Consider the following 14,627-nt stretch of genomic DNA (forward strand, 5'->3'; position numbering starts at 1 on the left):
TGGCTCATCATTGATGTTTCTATCTCTTCCCTCCTCTCTGAAATCAATAAAAATATATTTAAATAAATAAGTAAGTAAATTAGTAAGTAAGTAAATAAATAAATAAATAAAACAATCAACATGCCAGCAAGCAGGCTGTGCTTCTGAATCAAATGACTACTCATTTGTGACATTCTAAAATAACCTCAATGTACTCTCCTATGGGTCTATCTATTTGTGGTTTAACTTTTTTAAAACAACACTTTTTGTTATAATATATTCACAAATCTGGAAAAAAAGAATGCTTTGTCAGACTGTTCCCCAATGCTGCGCATGTGCGTGGTCACGGTCTGCCAAACTGAGCTGTTGTTTTGCTCTCTCCTTTCTCCTGTCTCTCACAAGTGGCCTCTTTCATACGCACATTTATCTCTCTTGTTCCTCCCCTATAGATGGGCATCACCATACACAAACGCCTTCACCTCTTACCTACTTCCCACTCACATATGTCTCTATGTATACTACCACCCCACTTCAAGTACTTATACACTTATTTTCTTTTCAACTGATGTGGTCCTTTCCCCCGCTCTCTTCCATATTCCTTTGCTTTCAACTTCCCTTAGACGCCTTGGCCCTCTCACTTCTCCTGGCACACGCTCCAACAACTGCTGCCCTGGGTCCTCGTTCTGGAGAGGGTTGTTGTCAGGAAATCTGCCCGGGTGGCTGAGGAGATAACTGGGGCAAGGGTGGGGGTGCCAATGCACGGATGCAGGGCACGGAGAGACCAGGTGGCCAGCCAGGGCTTCCCAGGCCTCGGTGGCAGAAGGGGGCGGGCCTGAACTGAAGAAGGGGGCCGCCAAAGCAGGGAACAGGCCAAGTCCTGCTGCTCGACAGCCGGAGTGCACACAGAAATGCTCTGCGGCCTGGATGGGGTCTGAGAGTTGCCAGTTGGACATTCTGACCCAAACAACCAATTAGGACATGTTCAAGGTCTGCTGAACAGAACAGTCTTTTAAACTAGGCTAAATCCCTGTTAAGAGTTGCTGATTTTTCTCTCCCTAAATTTTCCAGATTTACAGTCCTAGTAAGAACTGCAAGACAAATCAGAAAAGGGTACTAAAAAATCTGACATACTCTGAACATTAGAGTTAATATTCTTTTGGAAACAAACCAGGTATCTGGTAAACACTGAGGGATCTAGTAGGTATGCTTGATGAGCATTTGTATTAGGAAGGAATTTAAGATCAAGGTCAGCAATAATTAACCCCTAGAGTGCCGGGGAGCACGATCGCGCTCCTCCTGTCTTTCGCCAAAAGTGCCGGGAGCGCTATCAAAGCTTCGAAATGGCGTCCAGTTCTAAGCCTGCTTTTATTAGTGATGATGATATTGCTAAATATGTCAATGTAGTAAAGGTTTCCTTAAATTTTTGAATATGTAACTTCATTTACTTGCGATTCATAATTTTTTTCCTAAACTGCTGTAAAATCAGCAAAAATGCCTTGGCAATTTTAGCGTAGTTCCTAGGATATTGGTTGGCCCTCAAAGGGTTAATATGCATGCAGGAAGTCATCAACATTTAAGCATAAGCAATATGAGTCTCATTAAATCTTCAATCACTTCCTATTGCCTGAAGGAACTGGTGGTAGTCTAATGATTAAAGCAATAACATTAAAGTAGAAAACAATATTAGAAAATTAATCTGACCCTTGTAAAAGAAGCCAGCACAAGTACTGATCCACGTAAGCTGACTTCACATGACTCCTGGGGAGCTGTGATTTTCCTTTAACCTGTACTGTCTCCCTGTCCCCTAAGTTAGAAAGCCTTGCTGAAAGGTGACTGGCGAAAGAGATGGTCAAGGGCTTTCGTTTTTTTAAATCTAGGTAATTGATAATCTTCCAGTGCTTTCCAACGTGCCATCACACTGCTATCTAGCTGTTTGTTGTATCTCCTACCTACTGTATCACCAGAGGACAGCCTCCCTACACCCCAGCCTTCTACTGCTGTGTTGCTCACTCACTTTTCCGATTGCAGTGCCCCAGAGCTCAGCAATGCCCTGAACAGCTGCAAGTCACAGAGTATAAAGTAGGGAAGAAATGACAGAAGACGACAGAGAGGAGCTGTCTTTTGAAATAGCAATTCCTAGAGGGTTTGGTTTTCACCAGCATTAGCCAGTTGACAGAGAGTATGACAAGGGTGTTCTTTTCATTCCTGACCTATTTCTGTTTGATCTTACAGGAAAATCATAATCTCACTGATGACAGAGACAGAGTATATGATGCTCCAAATTCAGAATTATCACAATCGTGAAGAGAAGGATAAATAAGAGTGTGATGTAGAGACTCCAAATGTGAACAATAAAAGGACCTCAAAAGTTAATTTTCCTAAGTTAATATTTTACTAATAAACTTTCTCTTATGGGTGTGGTAAAAATTTTTAAAAATCATAGTCATATTACTAGTAGCTCTCCTTAGGAGGAAAAATAATTTTTTCTTTTTTTTTTTTTTTTATAATATATTTTTTTATTGATTTTTTACAGAGAGAAAGAGAGAGGGACAGAGAGTTAGAAACATCAATGAGAGAGAAACATTGATTAGCTGCCTCCTGCACATCTCCCACTGGGGATGTGCCTGCAACCAAGGTACATGCCCTTGACCGGAATCGAACCTGGGACCTTTCAGTCCGCAGGCTGATGCTCTATCCACTGAGCCAAACCGGTCAGGGCAAAATAATTTTTTCTTTAAAAAATATATTTTTATTGATTTCAGAGAGGAAGGAAAAGGGAGAGATTGAAACATCAATGATGAGAAAGAATCACTGATTGGCTGTCTTCTGCATGCCCTCTACTGGAGATCAAACCCTCAACCTGGGTATGTGCAAAGACCTGGAATGGAACTGTGACCTCCTGATTCATAAGTCGACGCTCAACCACTGAGGCACACCAGCTAGGCAGGAGGAAAAACAATTTTAAAAATGCCTACTCTTTCGATCTATGGTGAGACCATGAATAGCTTTTACTTTCTTCTTTATACATCTCTATATATCTTAATACTACCAGAGGAAGAGTTATTAAGCTTATTATGTGCCATGCTCTGTGCTGAGAGCTGCTGTGGCGGCCAGCCTCCAAGATGGTCCCCAGTGACCGGGCCTCCTGGTATTCACACCTGGTCTGCCGCTGTGTGCTGGTCTATGTGGTCAAAGGCATATGGCAGGAGTGATGGGAAGTCACTTCTGAGATTTGGTTTAAAAAGACAGATTTCTGTCATAGGTACTCCAGTTCTCTCGCTTATTACCAATTCTGAAAGAAGCAGGCTGCCATGTTGTGGGCAGTCCTATGAAGAGACACAGGTGATAAGAAAGTGAAGTCTCCAGGGGGAACTGAGGCCTGCCCAGAGCCATGGGAGTGCGCTTGAAGCAGGGATGACTGCAGTTCCAGCCAACAGCTCAACTGCAACCTGATGGATCCTCAGCCAAAGGCACCCAGCTAAGCCGCACCCAGATTCCTGGCCCTCAGAAACTGTGACGTAATAAGTGTTTGCTGTTTGGGGTGATTTGTTACACAGCAATAGGTAGCTAGTACAGTGGCACAGGCAATATTTCTTTAATCCTCATAACGGCCCAGTAAGGTAGGTATTTGTCTCATCCCGATTACAAAAGTGAAGAAACTCAAGCTTATATGGGTCAACATGTACAAGGTTCTACAACTAGTAAGCAGCAACATCAAGATTCAAACCTAAACGAGTCTGACTTGAAAACCCACATTCTTAGTCACTGTTATACAGCTTTCCTCATATTACTTTTGTAAGCAGAAAATATATTTTTAATTAAGTATTTTCATTCCAAGAAAAAGAAATCCAACTCTTCCTTCACTCCTGGTCTCAGAAGTAGAGACACTCTCCCCACTTCCAAAGGAAATTTTTCCCCTTCTCCTCCTCCCGTTCCTTTCCACATTTCAGATCTGTCCTCTCTCCTGAAAGGCCCACATCTCCAGGATTTCCAGTGGTCCTTATTCCTCACCAGTTTCCTTCCTTCCCTCTACTTGTAAACATAGTCAGGGCCTCTATTTAAAAACAAATAAAAATATGTCCACACAAATCTTGCACCCAAATGACCCCAGCAGCATTATTCAGAAGAGCCAAAGAGTGGAAATAGCCCAAATGTCCAACAGTTGATGAATGGGTAAGTAAAATGTGGTATATCCATACAGTAAAATTATTTGGCATCCTTCGAAGTTCAATTCAATTCCCATTTCTTCTATGAAGTGATCACTCCAGCCCCAAATTATCTTTCCTTCCTCTTATTCCAAGAGCACAATTATACTGCTTTGTACTGTTATATGTATTAGGCTTCTTTCTCCAATGAAACTAAGAACTATATAACCCAGTTCAGAAGTCACCTCCATCATGAAACTCCAGACTAGCCCGAAACTCTCCAGTTCTCTCTTCATTGCCACTATACCTGTGCTTTGACCTTGCTGGTAATTCTCAGAACAATTCCTTCCCCCACCCAAACTAGCCTCTTCTCTTTTTACTTATATACTCTGGATTATTCGTTGTAATAATAATGGACCCAGGAAGGCGAGGGGGGGGGGGGGGCGGGGTAAGAGATCAACCAAAGGACTTCTATGCATGCATGAGCATAACCAATGTACACAGACAGGGGGGTGGGGGCAGCTGGGGAGTGGTCAATGGGGGAAAAGGGGGACTTATGTGATACTTTAAACAATAAAGAATTTAAATTTAAAAAAGTAAAAAATAATGATGGACCCAGAAACAAACAATATAGACAAGGTCATGTCCTTAGAAAACTTCCAGTCTAGGCTTGACTCTAGAATTCATTGATTTAATCCCCCTCTTGCCAACCCCTCCCGTTCCCTTATTTACTCCCTGGTCTTTCCAGTGCATCCATCTGGAAAATTCCAATCAAGCCAACTTCCCTCACTCTTACACACACAGAGGATGCCCATTTGGAGAAAATCACACAGTGGCAATGAATGGGGCCACTACAAATACATGTCTCTAATTTCACTTGGGTCTTCACAGTGCGGGGCAGTCCTATTATCCTTTATCAGCTTTTCCTCCTCTTTACCAATCTCTTACCTTCTTTCATCTCCCATCTCTGCAGAAATGTACAGATAGAGATAGAAGTCGAGCTTCTTCAACTTTCTGTCCTTTCTCCCACATGAAAAACTGTCTATATGCACATCTATCATTTCCTTCAACCCTAAGGGAGCAGGAGTCTGATATCTCCACCCCTTCTCACACACAGGCCTCAGCTGTCCCAGTCAGGTGGTCCCCAAGTGGTCCCCAAGTCCTGTATAGTCTACTACCAAAAGTAGCTAGCTTCAACTTCTTATCTTCCATGGCTACATTACTTAAACTCCAAGCACTTATTATTATTATTATTTCTTCCCTTCCCCCATTCCAACTCTTTCCCCCCCTAATAATCTCTAATAAATCTGACTCACCATTCAAATTGCCTGGAATTAAATTTTCACAGATGCCAAAAAAAGGTATGAATAAGTAAAATTGCCTTAAATTATTTGTGGTGGTAGATGGAAGATGAGAGAAAGAGAGATAGCGAGAGAGAGAGAGCGCGCGCGCATGGGAGGAAGAGAGAAAGGAATACAGGTACTATCTTGGCCTGTCATGTGAAGATAACCGACATTTTGAGATAATTATCTTTAGGCTTGCCATATAACTTCTGTGCACAAATATTTCTATAGAGGGTTCCATTCTGAAAGGTTTTTCATTCACATTATGTGCAAATACTGTGCTTCCTAAAAGGCTCTTGTCACCTTATCTTTTGGTTCCAAGAGACTGATCTGTCCTTTCCAATGTCACTATTCAGAGTTTCTACCCATCCTTTAGCCCCGTGTTTGGCAAACTGCGGCTCGCGAGCCACATGCGGCTCTTTGGCCCCTTGAGTGTGGCTCTTCCTAAGCCTTAGGAGTACCCTAATTAAGTTAATAACAATGTACCTACCTATAGAGTTTAAGTTTAAAAAATTTGGCTCTCAAAAGAAATTTCAGTCATTGTACTGTTGATATTTGGCTCTGTTGACTAATGAGTTTGCCGACCACTGCCTTAGCCCATTATAGAAGAAAACAAGTCTTAACAGCCTCTCAATTCTGTATGTTTTAAATGAATTTAACTTCAAATCAGGTACTGTGCTTGTTAAGACAAACAGATAGGACACAGCTCATCAAAATTAACAATTTAGTTAGGAGTGCAATAGTGAGAAAAGGTTGGAAATTTATATATACATACATACATATATATACATACATACACACACACACACACACACACACACACACACACACACACACATTGTAGCTGTTACTAAAGCTACAATGAGCTGGAGAATCATGAGGAATACTTTATGCCCTTCTTAAGAGATTAAGAAATGTCTTCTTCCCATTTTCCAGGAGGAAAAGATGTACATAGATGTTGATAAATGTTGGCACATAAAGACTTATAGTAGCCTGGCTACATGGCTCAGTGGTTGATCACTGACCTCTGAACCAGGAGGTCAAGATTCGATTCCTGGCCGGGGCACATGCCTGAGTTGTGGGCTAGATCCCCAGCGTGGGGTGTGCAGGAGGCAGCCAGTCAGTAGTTCTCTCTCACCATTGTTGTTTCTCTCTCTCTCCCCCTTCCTCTCTGAAATCAATTAAAAAACACACAAACAAAACAACTTATAGTAGATTGAGGTAGATCACTCTAAATGGGTGAAAGGGAAGAGAAAGAGGGGCCTTCATGACCTTACTCTTCATTTTCAACCAAGGGGAAAGGAGAGGTGGAGAGCAGGTGGTACAGGACACTTGTCTGTAATTTAAAACTCGCTATGAATACTCCATAAAGGGGACCTTTCCCCATCCCTTCCTAATGACACGTTTTCCGTCCTCTTCTAATGAGAAGCTCCCTGCCTCAGTTGTTGCAGCATTGTGGGGTATGGTGGGATGGGTTATAGGAACCAATAACCAGGCCTGGCTTCCCTAGAGCAGCTTTTCCCGACTGTCTGAGCCACCATTTGTCAACAGCATAAGTGACAAAAGATATTAATATGCTATTTCTGTAATCTGCAAAGAGATCATCTATATCTATATCTATATCTATATCTGTGTGTGTGTGTGCTTTGCCTCCTCCTTTACCCTGACCATCTCCCCAGATCCTCTTCACCATTCCCTGTAGTGCACAAAAAAGAAGTCTAGCTGCCATTATTTCTTGTCGAAAAAGGAAACGGAGAAGTAACTTGATTAGTAAACAGAGTCTGGACTGGAGCCCAGATCTTCAGCGATGTAAATTGGTGCTCTTTTCACAAGGCTGCACTCTCATGCTGACCTCCACTCTTCCATTCAACCAGTTCAAGACACTGCCCCTCACCTTCCCCTGACACATCTCTCACCCCAATCCTCTGGCTCCTCTCAGCTCCACCAACACTGAAATACGGAGGTTTATCGGCTTAGCAACCTCTTCCTCTCTGAAAACATTCTCCTCTTTGCTTTACACACACACACACACACACACACACACACACACACACACGCATCATGCTTGTCCTGCCTCACCTGAGCTTTGCACGCTGATTTCTATGGAGAGACCATGCCACGCAGTGCAGAGAAATTAGCCTTAAAAAAAATGAGTCATGTTCAAATGCCCATTTTGCCTCTTACAATCTGTGACTCGTCACATTACTTAACCTCTCTGTCTCACTTCTATCATCTGCAAACAGGGAATGATGCCAATGTACTGGGTTCTGTACCGCAGCTCGCCTATGTAATGTAGTTAACACAGTGTCATGTACTATAAGGTACGTAATGCACGCACTTATTTACTATAAAAGTAGTATTTACCTCGCAGGGCTTATTCCCACAGCCTGACCCCTGAAGTAGTCAGTCTCTCAAAGCGTTAAGTTCTCGCTCCGCGTCCTTGAGACAACTTCCTACTTCCTTCTAACAAAGATTCAGAAACTAGTTCAAATCCAAAGAAGATTTCCCGAATTCAGCTTAAGTATCTGTACGTTTACTAAATTTTCACACACACACACACACCCATACAACGGCCACACACGCTGAAAGCTCCCCGACATAACTTCTCCTCTTCTTCATCGTAAGTCCCTGGAAGCACATTGCCATTCTGCAATCCCCCCAGGGCGGGTGGCATCTCGCCGACAAGCGAGCCCTCTCTGCGGCACCGCGGCGCCCGGCGCGGTTCAGCCGCCGCAGGTGCACCGCCCGGAGCGAGCACGTTCGCGGCGCTAGTCACCCCACCGAGGCGGGAGGAAACCCCACACAACGTCCCTACACCCCGAGGCGTGGTGCGCGGAGAGGCCACGCCGTGACGCGGGGTCGGCGGGCGACTAGCAAACGCGTGGGTCGCCTGTCCCTGCGGCGTGTCCACGTGTCACCGCGAGTGCCTGCGCGGAGCCGCAGAACTGAACGCACATTCGCGGGCGCCGCGACGTCGGAGCGCGAGTGTGGGTCCCTCTGAACCCGAGGGACCCGCGAAGGAGCGACGCCGCCGCGAAGCCCCGCAGGGCTGTCCCGCAGGTGCTTACCTCTGCGGACGAGCAGGTGGACGCCGCTGGGCGCCGCCATGTTGGCGCGGGTCACGTGGCCGCTGGCACCCGCTCGCGCCCCGCCCCGCCCCGCCCGCCGGAGCCGTCCAGGCGCAGCCCTGCGGGAAACTGGCGGCGCCGAGACCGCCTCGGGGAGCGCGCGTGCGCGCGTTGCCCTGACTGCGGGAGCCCGGGCGGCGGAGCGGGTCCGGCCCGGGGCGGCGAGGGAGCCCGCGTCCGACTGAGCCCGCTCCCGCCGCGAGAGGCGGGCTCCAGCCGCGGTTCGCGCGCTCGCGCTGAGCCCGGCGCCCAGGTGGGATGGAAGAAGCCTATCAGGTAAGCGTGGCATCCAATATTTGTAGCATCAACATTTGGGTGCATGGAGACCTGAAGTTGGGAGGAAAAAATCAAGCACAATCGAGCGTTCCACTTAGCACTTTGTATTGTTTGCCACTTCGTTGCGAATTATTTCCCTGGATTCAACTCGAATGTAAAATTGGCTTCCAAGTCGCCAGCTGCCCCTTGGCAGTCCCATAATCTACAACATTATTCAACGGAGACTCCAGACAAGACAGGATTTATGTGCAGCTGCAAAATCTGTTCTGGGTATGTTTAGGGGACTTCTCATTTCCCAAGGACACCCCCCGCTTAGCTGTATTAACTGGAGACTTAATCCTACATTTGACTTTTAAGAATGAGAGGATGACGTCTGCCAGTTGCGCTGCTGAAAGATGCAGCCTGCAGAAGGCCAGTTGTGAGTCAAGTGAGGGAGCTGATGCATCCCTAGTGATGACAGTGCCCATTTGTAGCAAATTCACCTTTCCTCTTATTTGCGTTCTGGGGCAGATTCCATCCTGTCATGGACCAGGTATCATTCATCTTGGTAGTCTGGTGCCCAGCAAAGAACTGATATGCAAGGAGTATCTGGTGAAGGAATTGAACTCTCCATGGAACCTGTCAAACCAAGAATGTAACAGTTTCTTGGACTTTAAATGCAATGAAGACTGATAAGGATTCTTGGTAAATGTGTTTCCTAATTAATTTTTAAGGATTTGATTTAATTATACACTCAGTGAAAAATCCAGACAATTCAGAAATGAGTAAAGGAAAAAGTGCAGTCCCCTTCCTCACCCTGTCTGCACTCCACAATCCCACTCTGCAGATGCAACCCCAGTGTGCATCATTCCAGGCCTTTAACAGGCAGATATCTGTAAATATTTTAAATGGATTCACAGACTTACTGTTGCAACTTGTTTTTTTCCATTCATCATAAACATCAAATCTCAGAACACTTAGCTCATTCTTTTTAATGACTAAATAGTTCTGATATTTTTACTTTTTAAAGAGAGTGAATTTTGGCCCTGGCAGGTGTGGCTCAGTCTGTGGGAGCTTTGTTCTGTACACCAAAAGGTCACAGGTTAGATTCCCTGTCAGGACACTTATCCAGGTTGTGGGATCCATTCTGTCTGCCGTGCAGGAGGCAACTGATTGATGTTTCACTCTCACATCAATGTTTCTCTCTCTGTGTCTGTCTCTCTCTCCCTCACTGCCTTCCTCCCTCTCTCAAATCAATAAAATCTTGTTCTTGGGTGAGGATTAAAAAAAAAGAGAGAATGATTTTTTTGGCAGTTTGTTAGAGGACACATGCTGTACTCTTTGGTGACCCAGTTTTGGGTGCTTTTGGGTCACCTTGAAAGATAAAGAGAAATAATGTTTTCCACTGAGGTAAATAAGATGTATGGGATGAGAATGAAAAATACCCCTACAGGTTACTCTAATGCCCACCTTTTTCAAACCCAGGTCAATTTCAGGGAGAGATTTTTTGAAGATGGTAAACAAAGGAACCTGAGAGTTAGCAGGACACAGAATCTCAGGAAGTGTGCAGAAAAAAGAAACCCAGAATCCCTAGTGAAAGGTCAGAAGGCATTAAGCCCAATTTCAAACATCTGAAACAGAACACATGCTCACATGATTTAGTTCAGCCAACCTGGGGAAAACCACTGCAGAATATATTCCCCTGCGACTAAAAGGACCAGGAAAAGGAAACTGTGAGGACTCGGGTGGAACCACCATGGTGGAATCCCCGATTAGGTCAGCACAGAACGTGGCTGTATCGGATGAGTGAGAAATGAAGCAGGTAGTAATTTGCATAGTTCATCCACAGATTCTTAATTTGGTTTCTTTCATACCATATCTTTCTGCTATTATAGAAGGATTAAAAGCTGCCAGCATGTGTCCTCCTAAATCACCAATTTACGAGATATATGCATACTGGCCAATAGGATAAAGGGCTAGCCCACTGATAATCTGGGACCTCTTGCAATGCTAATCTGCTGTGGTCCTGGGCTTATAGGGCATTATGCTTTCATCTAGATGAGTAACCATTAGTGACTCACGATTCCATGTCTGCCCATCTTCCCACCTGTGAAATGAAAGTTAATTATATTGTGGTACCTCACTGATTTGAACTCCCTCCATTATTCAGAGTTTGTACTTGAGTTTCCTGAGTAAAAGTTGAATAATTTTTCAAAACCAGGGTTCAAGAAATAAAGAATAACTTCTCAATACCTTCATTTTTTTGTGTCCAAAAATTCATTCTTCAATGATAAAATGTTTATTAATTGTGATTAACCATTGTTTTATAGGCCTTTTACCTAGGTTTTTAAAAGATCATGTCTTATTAGAATCTTTTAAAAATATTTGTATTATTTTTTTATAAAAGAAATATATCAGAAATAAGTTCTGATACTTATATTTTTGAAAAGTCAGTCTTACCTTTCTCCTTCTACTTAGTAATATTTTATTATAGACTTATACCATATAACTTTTTCAAAAGTTGTATATAGTTTGTGATAATATTTAAATTGGTCTCTGTAATGTATGTATTGAATTTGTAATTCACATTTACATTTTTAAATGCTCTAGGGGATTATGTGACATTAAATCCTTTGAAAATAAATTTTGCTTTGTAATACATTTTGTAACTTGTTTTGCAAGTTTAAATTTTAAATACTCATTAGGATTACCTGTAGTGCAAGATACTTAAAAACATAGTAAGCCCTAATCAGTTTGGCTCAGTGGATAGAGCGTGGGCCTGAAAGGTCCCAGGTTTGATTCCGGTCAAGGGCATGTACCTTGGTTGTGGGCACATCCCCAGTAGGGGGTGGGTGTGCAGGAGGCAGCTGATTAACGTTTGTTTCTCATCGATGTTTCTAACTCTCTATCCCTCTCTCTTCCTCTCTGTAAAAAGTCAATAAAATATATTTAAAAAAACATAGTAAGGTGCTTACATATCTATAGAAGAAAGTTATTTATGAACATGTAAAACTAACTGAAAAAATGTGGTGTTTTTTACTGGGCACAGAGCAGGTTCTATGTAGTCTAGCCTTCATTCACCATTCCTGAGCTTGTGCATCAGTTTTGCCATCTGAATCAGAAAAAGTATCTTATTTGATTTCAGGATCATTTCTTAGCATTTTACTCTATAGCTTGAGAAGAGTATTTCCAAAACTGCCCTCTAGTTTGTTAAATTTTAGTATAAGGAAATACTTTTATTTATTTACATGTTTTAAGTCAAATATTCTTTCCAGGAACTAGGAGTTCTGCATAAATATCATCTGTGCATACAACAGGGACCCCTCTTTGTAGCTGAGTAGACTCCTTTAAAGTTAGGGCCTAGCTTCAAATTATTATATGTTCAAGCAAAAAGTTTCTGGGGCACTCTCTTAGCCAACTTGCGTGCAGAATGTCATTTCCAATACCAGTCATTTGAGACAATAATGGATATTTTACTGGTAATCTAGGGATGTCCTTAGAAAAGTGTAAATGCTCCATGTATTTTTTAGGAAAAATAATGCTATATGCAAGGCAGTTGTGAAATCATGTGGATTTCTCCGTGTGCTTGTACCCTTTCCTGGATTTGTAGTTGCCTAGAGTGACCCCTGATAAGGGCAGAGGGATTTAGTTGTGTGACCCTCATGCCCCTCCCATGTTTTGTCTAATGACATTTTCTCAAATAAACTTTAAGTCTCCCTCCCTTCTAACAAGATTGCTCTACCTGAGCCCTCCTATATTGAAATTCTGAAGATTTCAGGGACCTGTAGCCATGTGTAGACCTAATCCAAATTGGCAGTCTGTCATGGTAAGCAGAGTGGAATGGGACCAGACAGGGCTAACATTGCCCCAAGGGAGGAGTTATTCTCAGGCCCAGTCTGGCTCATTTTGTTTTTTTTAAGCTGGTTCAACCCCTGGGCTTGAAATATATTATGGGAGATTGTAAAGCAGAAATCATGCTGCAGCAACAGCCTAGTCACTGATGGAGCAGTTGCCTACCTGGAATGGTTGGCAGGGATCAAGGGAGGGGAGGTATGGGAAGGTTATTGGGACAAGGCGGTGGATGGTCCCAAACACTGCTTGCTTTAGTCAGAGATGGTTGGGAACTGTACAGGCTTGAGGGACAAGGCTTCCCTGACCTCATCTCTTGAAACTGGCTCTGCGGGAAGTTGGATTAAAGCAGAAGTGTGCATTTGCCCCATGAAATTTAAATAAGAATGTATACCATTAGCTACTGCCATCTATTCTCAGTAATCCCTGGGAAAGTAGCACCTGCTTATACACTTCTGGGGAAAGAACCAATTCAGAGTAAGGAAGAATGGCAGAAAGTTTCCAAAAGAATCTGGTGATCAATCAGCCAATCAATAAATAACTTAAGTGCCCACACTAGGCTCCAAGGAAATATGATACTATTTTTGTTCTTAGAAGCTAATTGGAAAGCTGAGACTGATATGCCCATAAGATTGCCCATAGAGAAAAACTGAAATCCCATAGGAGCACTGCCAGGAGTGAGGGGGTCACAGATTCTGACTACCTCTGGATGCTGAGAACTGAGAAAAATGCTGAACTTTAATTATATAAGTTCCCAGGAAATTGCACCTGTTTAATCTCCTTTACTTTCTGCAAAGATGAAGGTGAGAGAAAGGGAAATGTGTTTCTTTTAAGCACCTTCAATATACACTTATAAAAGAAGAGAAAGGAAAAGGCTCTCGCTCTTCTTGTTGGAATTATTTTTAAAATGTTTTGGTTTTTCTTTTCTGTTTACACATGTCTGTAATATGTGCTCTTTAAAAACATTTTGCCATGGCTGGGTGGCTGTTGGTTGGAACTTCATCCCCTACACCAAAAGGTTGTGGGTTCAATTCCCGATCAGAGCACATACCTAGGTTACAGGTTCGATTCCTGGTCAGAGCGCATATGTGAGGCAAAAGATCAGTGTTTCTCACGTTAATGTTTCTCTTTCTCTCCCTCTCTCTCTAGAATCTATAAAAACATATCCTTGGGGAGGACCTAAAAGACACACAAATATTTAAAAAATACTGAAATGTATAATACAGAAAGAAGAGGGCCCCCCAAAAAAGCTCCCTCCAGGTAATCACTGTTCACAAGTTGATGTATATTTATCCAGATTTTTTTTTATACATATACCATTTGTTGGACTTTCTAAGGGAAGGTACCTATTTTTACCATGCCCAGTCATATATCTGTGTAGAATAAAAGATAGCAGACCAGACAAACCACATGCAAAAAGGCAGGAATGCACAATATTACCTGTCTTTACTGCAGTCTACTGTGCATTCTCTTTTTTTCTTTGGCCTTCACTCTGCACTTGTTTTTCTTCTGTGATTGTTTCCAGACTTCTGTAATATTACTGACTATGAGCCTAGTGCACGAATCGAAATCACGCAGCACCACCCACCCTTCAGTCACCGGCCCAGCCCTGCCTCCCTCTCTGGCCCTTGAAGCAGCCACGGCTGCTGCTGATCAGGCCCTCCCACAGCACAGGCATGGAGGCCCCTGCTGCCTCACCCCCCGACGCTGAGCACGCAACCTCCTCCTTTCCGGTTGACCCATTATGGCATCCTGGTTGATTAGTATATTTCTCTATTATAATTATATAGATTGTACTGTTGTTTTTTTCTTTCTTTTTTTATTTGACCATTAAAGTCAGCGTTTGAAAATATTTGTGATTTTGATATATTTCCTGCCTATCGGCATGAAAAAATACTCCTTGGTCAATTAACAGTTATGCAAAATAC

The 14,627-nt window shown here is 43.1% G+C and overlaps 2 protein-coding genes across 4 annotated transcripts in view; one reads left to right on the top strand and one right to left on the bottom strand.

Annotated features, from left to right (window-relative positions):
- The window catches only part of METAP1D (methionyl aminopeptidase type 1D, mitochondrial), a 71,735-nt gene extending 63,124 nt beyond the window's left edge, over positions 1–8,611 (bottom strand). Inside the window, exon 1 of one of the 2 annotated variants that reach the window (XM_059704101.1) lies at positions 8,536–8,611. In XM_059704101.1, the coding sequence (XP_059560084.1) occupies positions 8,536–8,575 (40 nt within the window). In that variant the 5' untranslated portion in view covers positions 8,576–8,611. Of the gene's footprint in view, positions 1–7,129; positions 7,176–8,535 lie in introns of those variants that run through there. The other variant, XM_059704100.1, reaches the window with a different exon arrangement.
- Positions 8,612–8,725: 114 nt separating this feature from the next.
- SLC25A12 (solute carrier family 25 member 12) overlaps positions 8,726–14,627 on the top strand; it is a 164,855-nt gene continuing 158,953 nt past the window's right edge. Inside the window, exon 1 of one of the 2 annotated variants that reach the window (XM_059704092.1) lies at positions 8,726–8,871. In XM_059704092.1, coding sequence (XP_059560075.1) covers positions 8,854–8,871 — 18 coding nt within the window. In that variant the 5' untranslated portion in view covers positions 8,726–8,853. The remainder of the gene's footprint in view (positions 8,872–14,627) is intronic. The other variant, XM_059704095.1, reaches the window with a different exon arrangement.

The sequence above is a fragment of the Myotis daubentonii genome, chromosome 7, assembly GCF_963259705.1.
Source record: "Myotis daubentonii chromosome 7, mMyoDau2.1, whole genome shotgun sequence".
In the NCBI taxonomy this organism is placed as follows: domain Eukaryota; kingdom Metazoa; phylum Chordata; class Mammalia; order Chiroptera; family Vespertilionidae; genus Myotis; species Myotis daubentonii.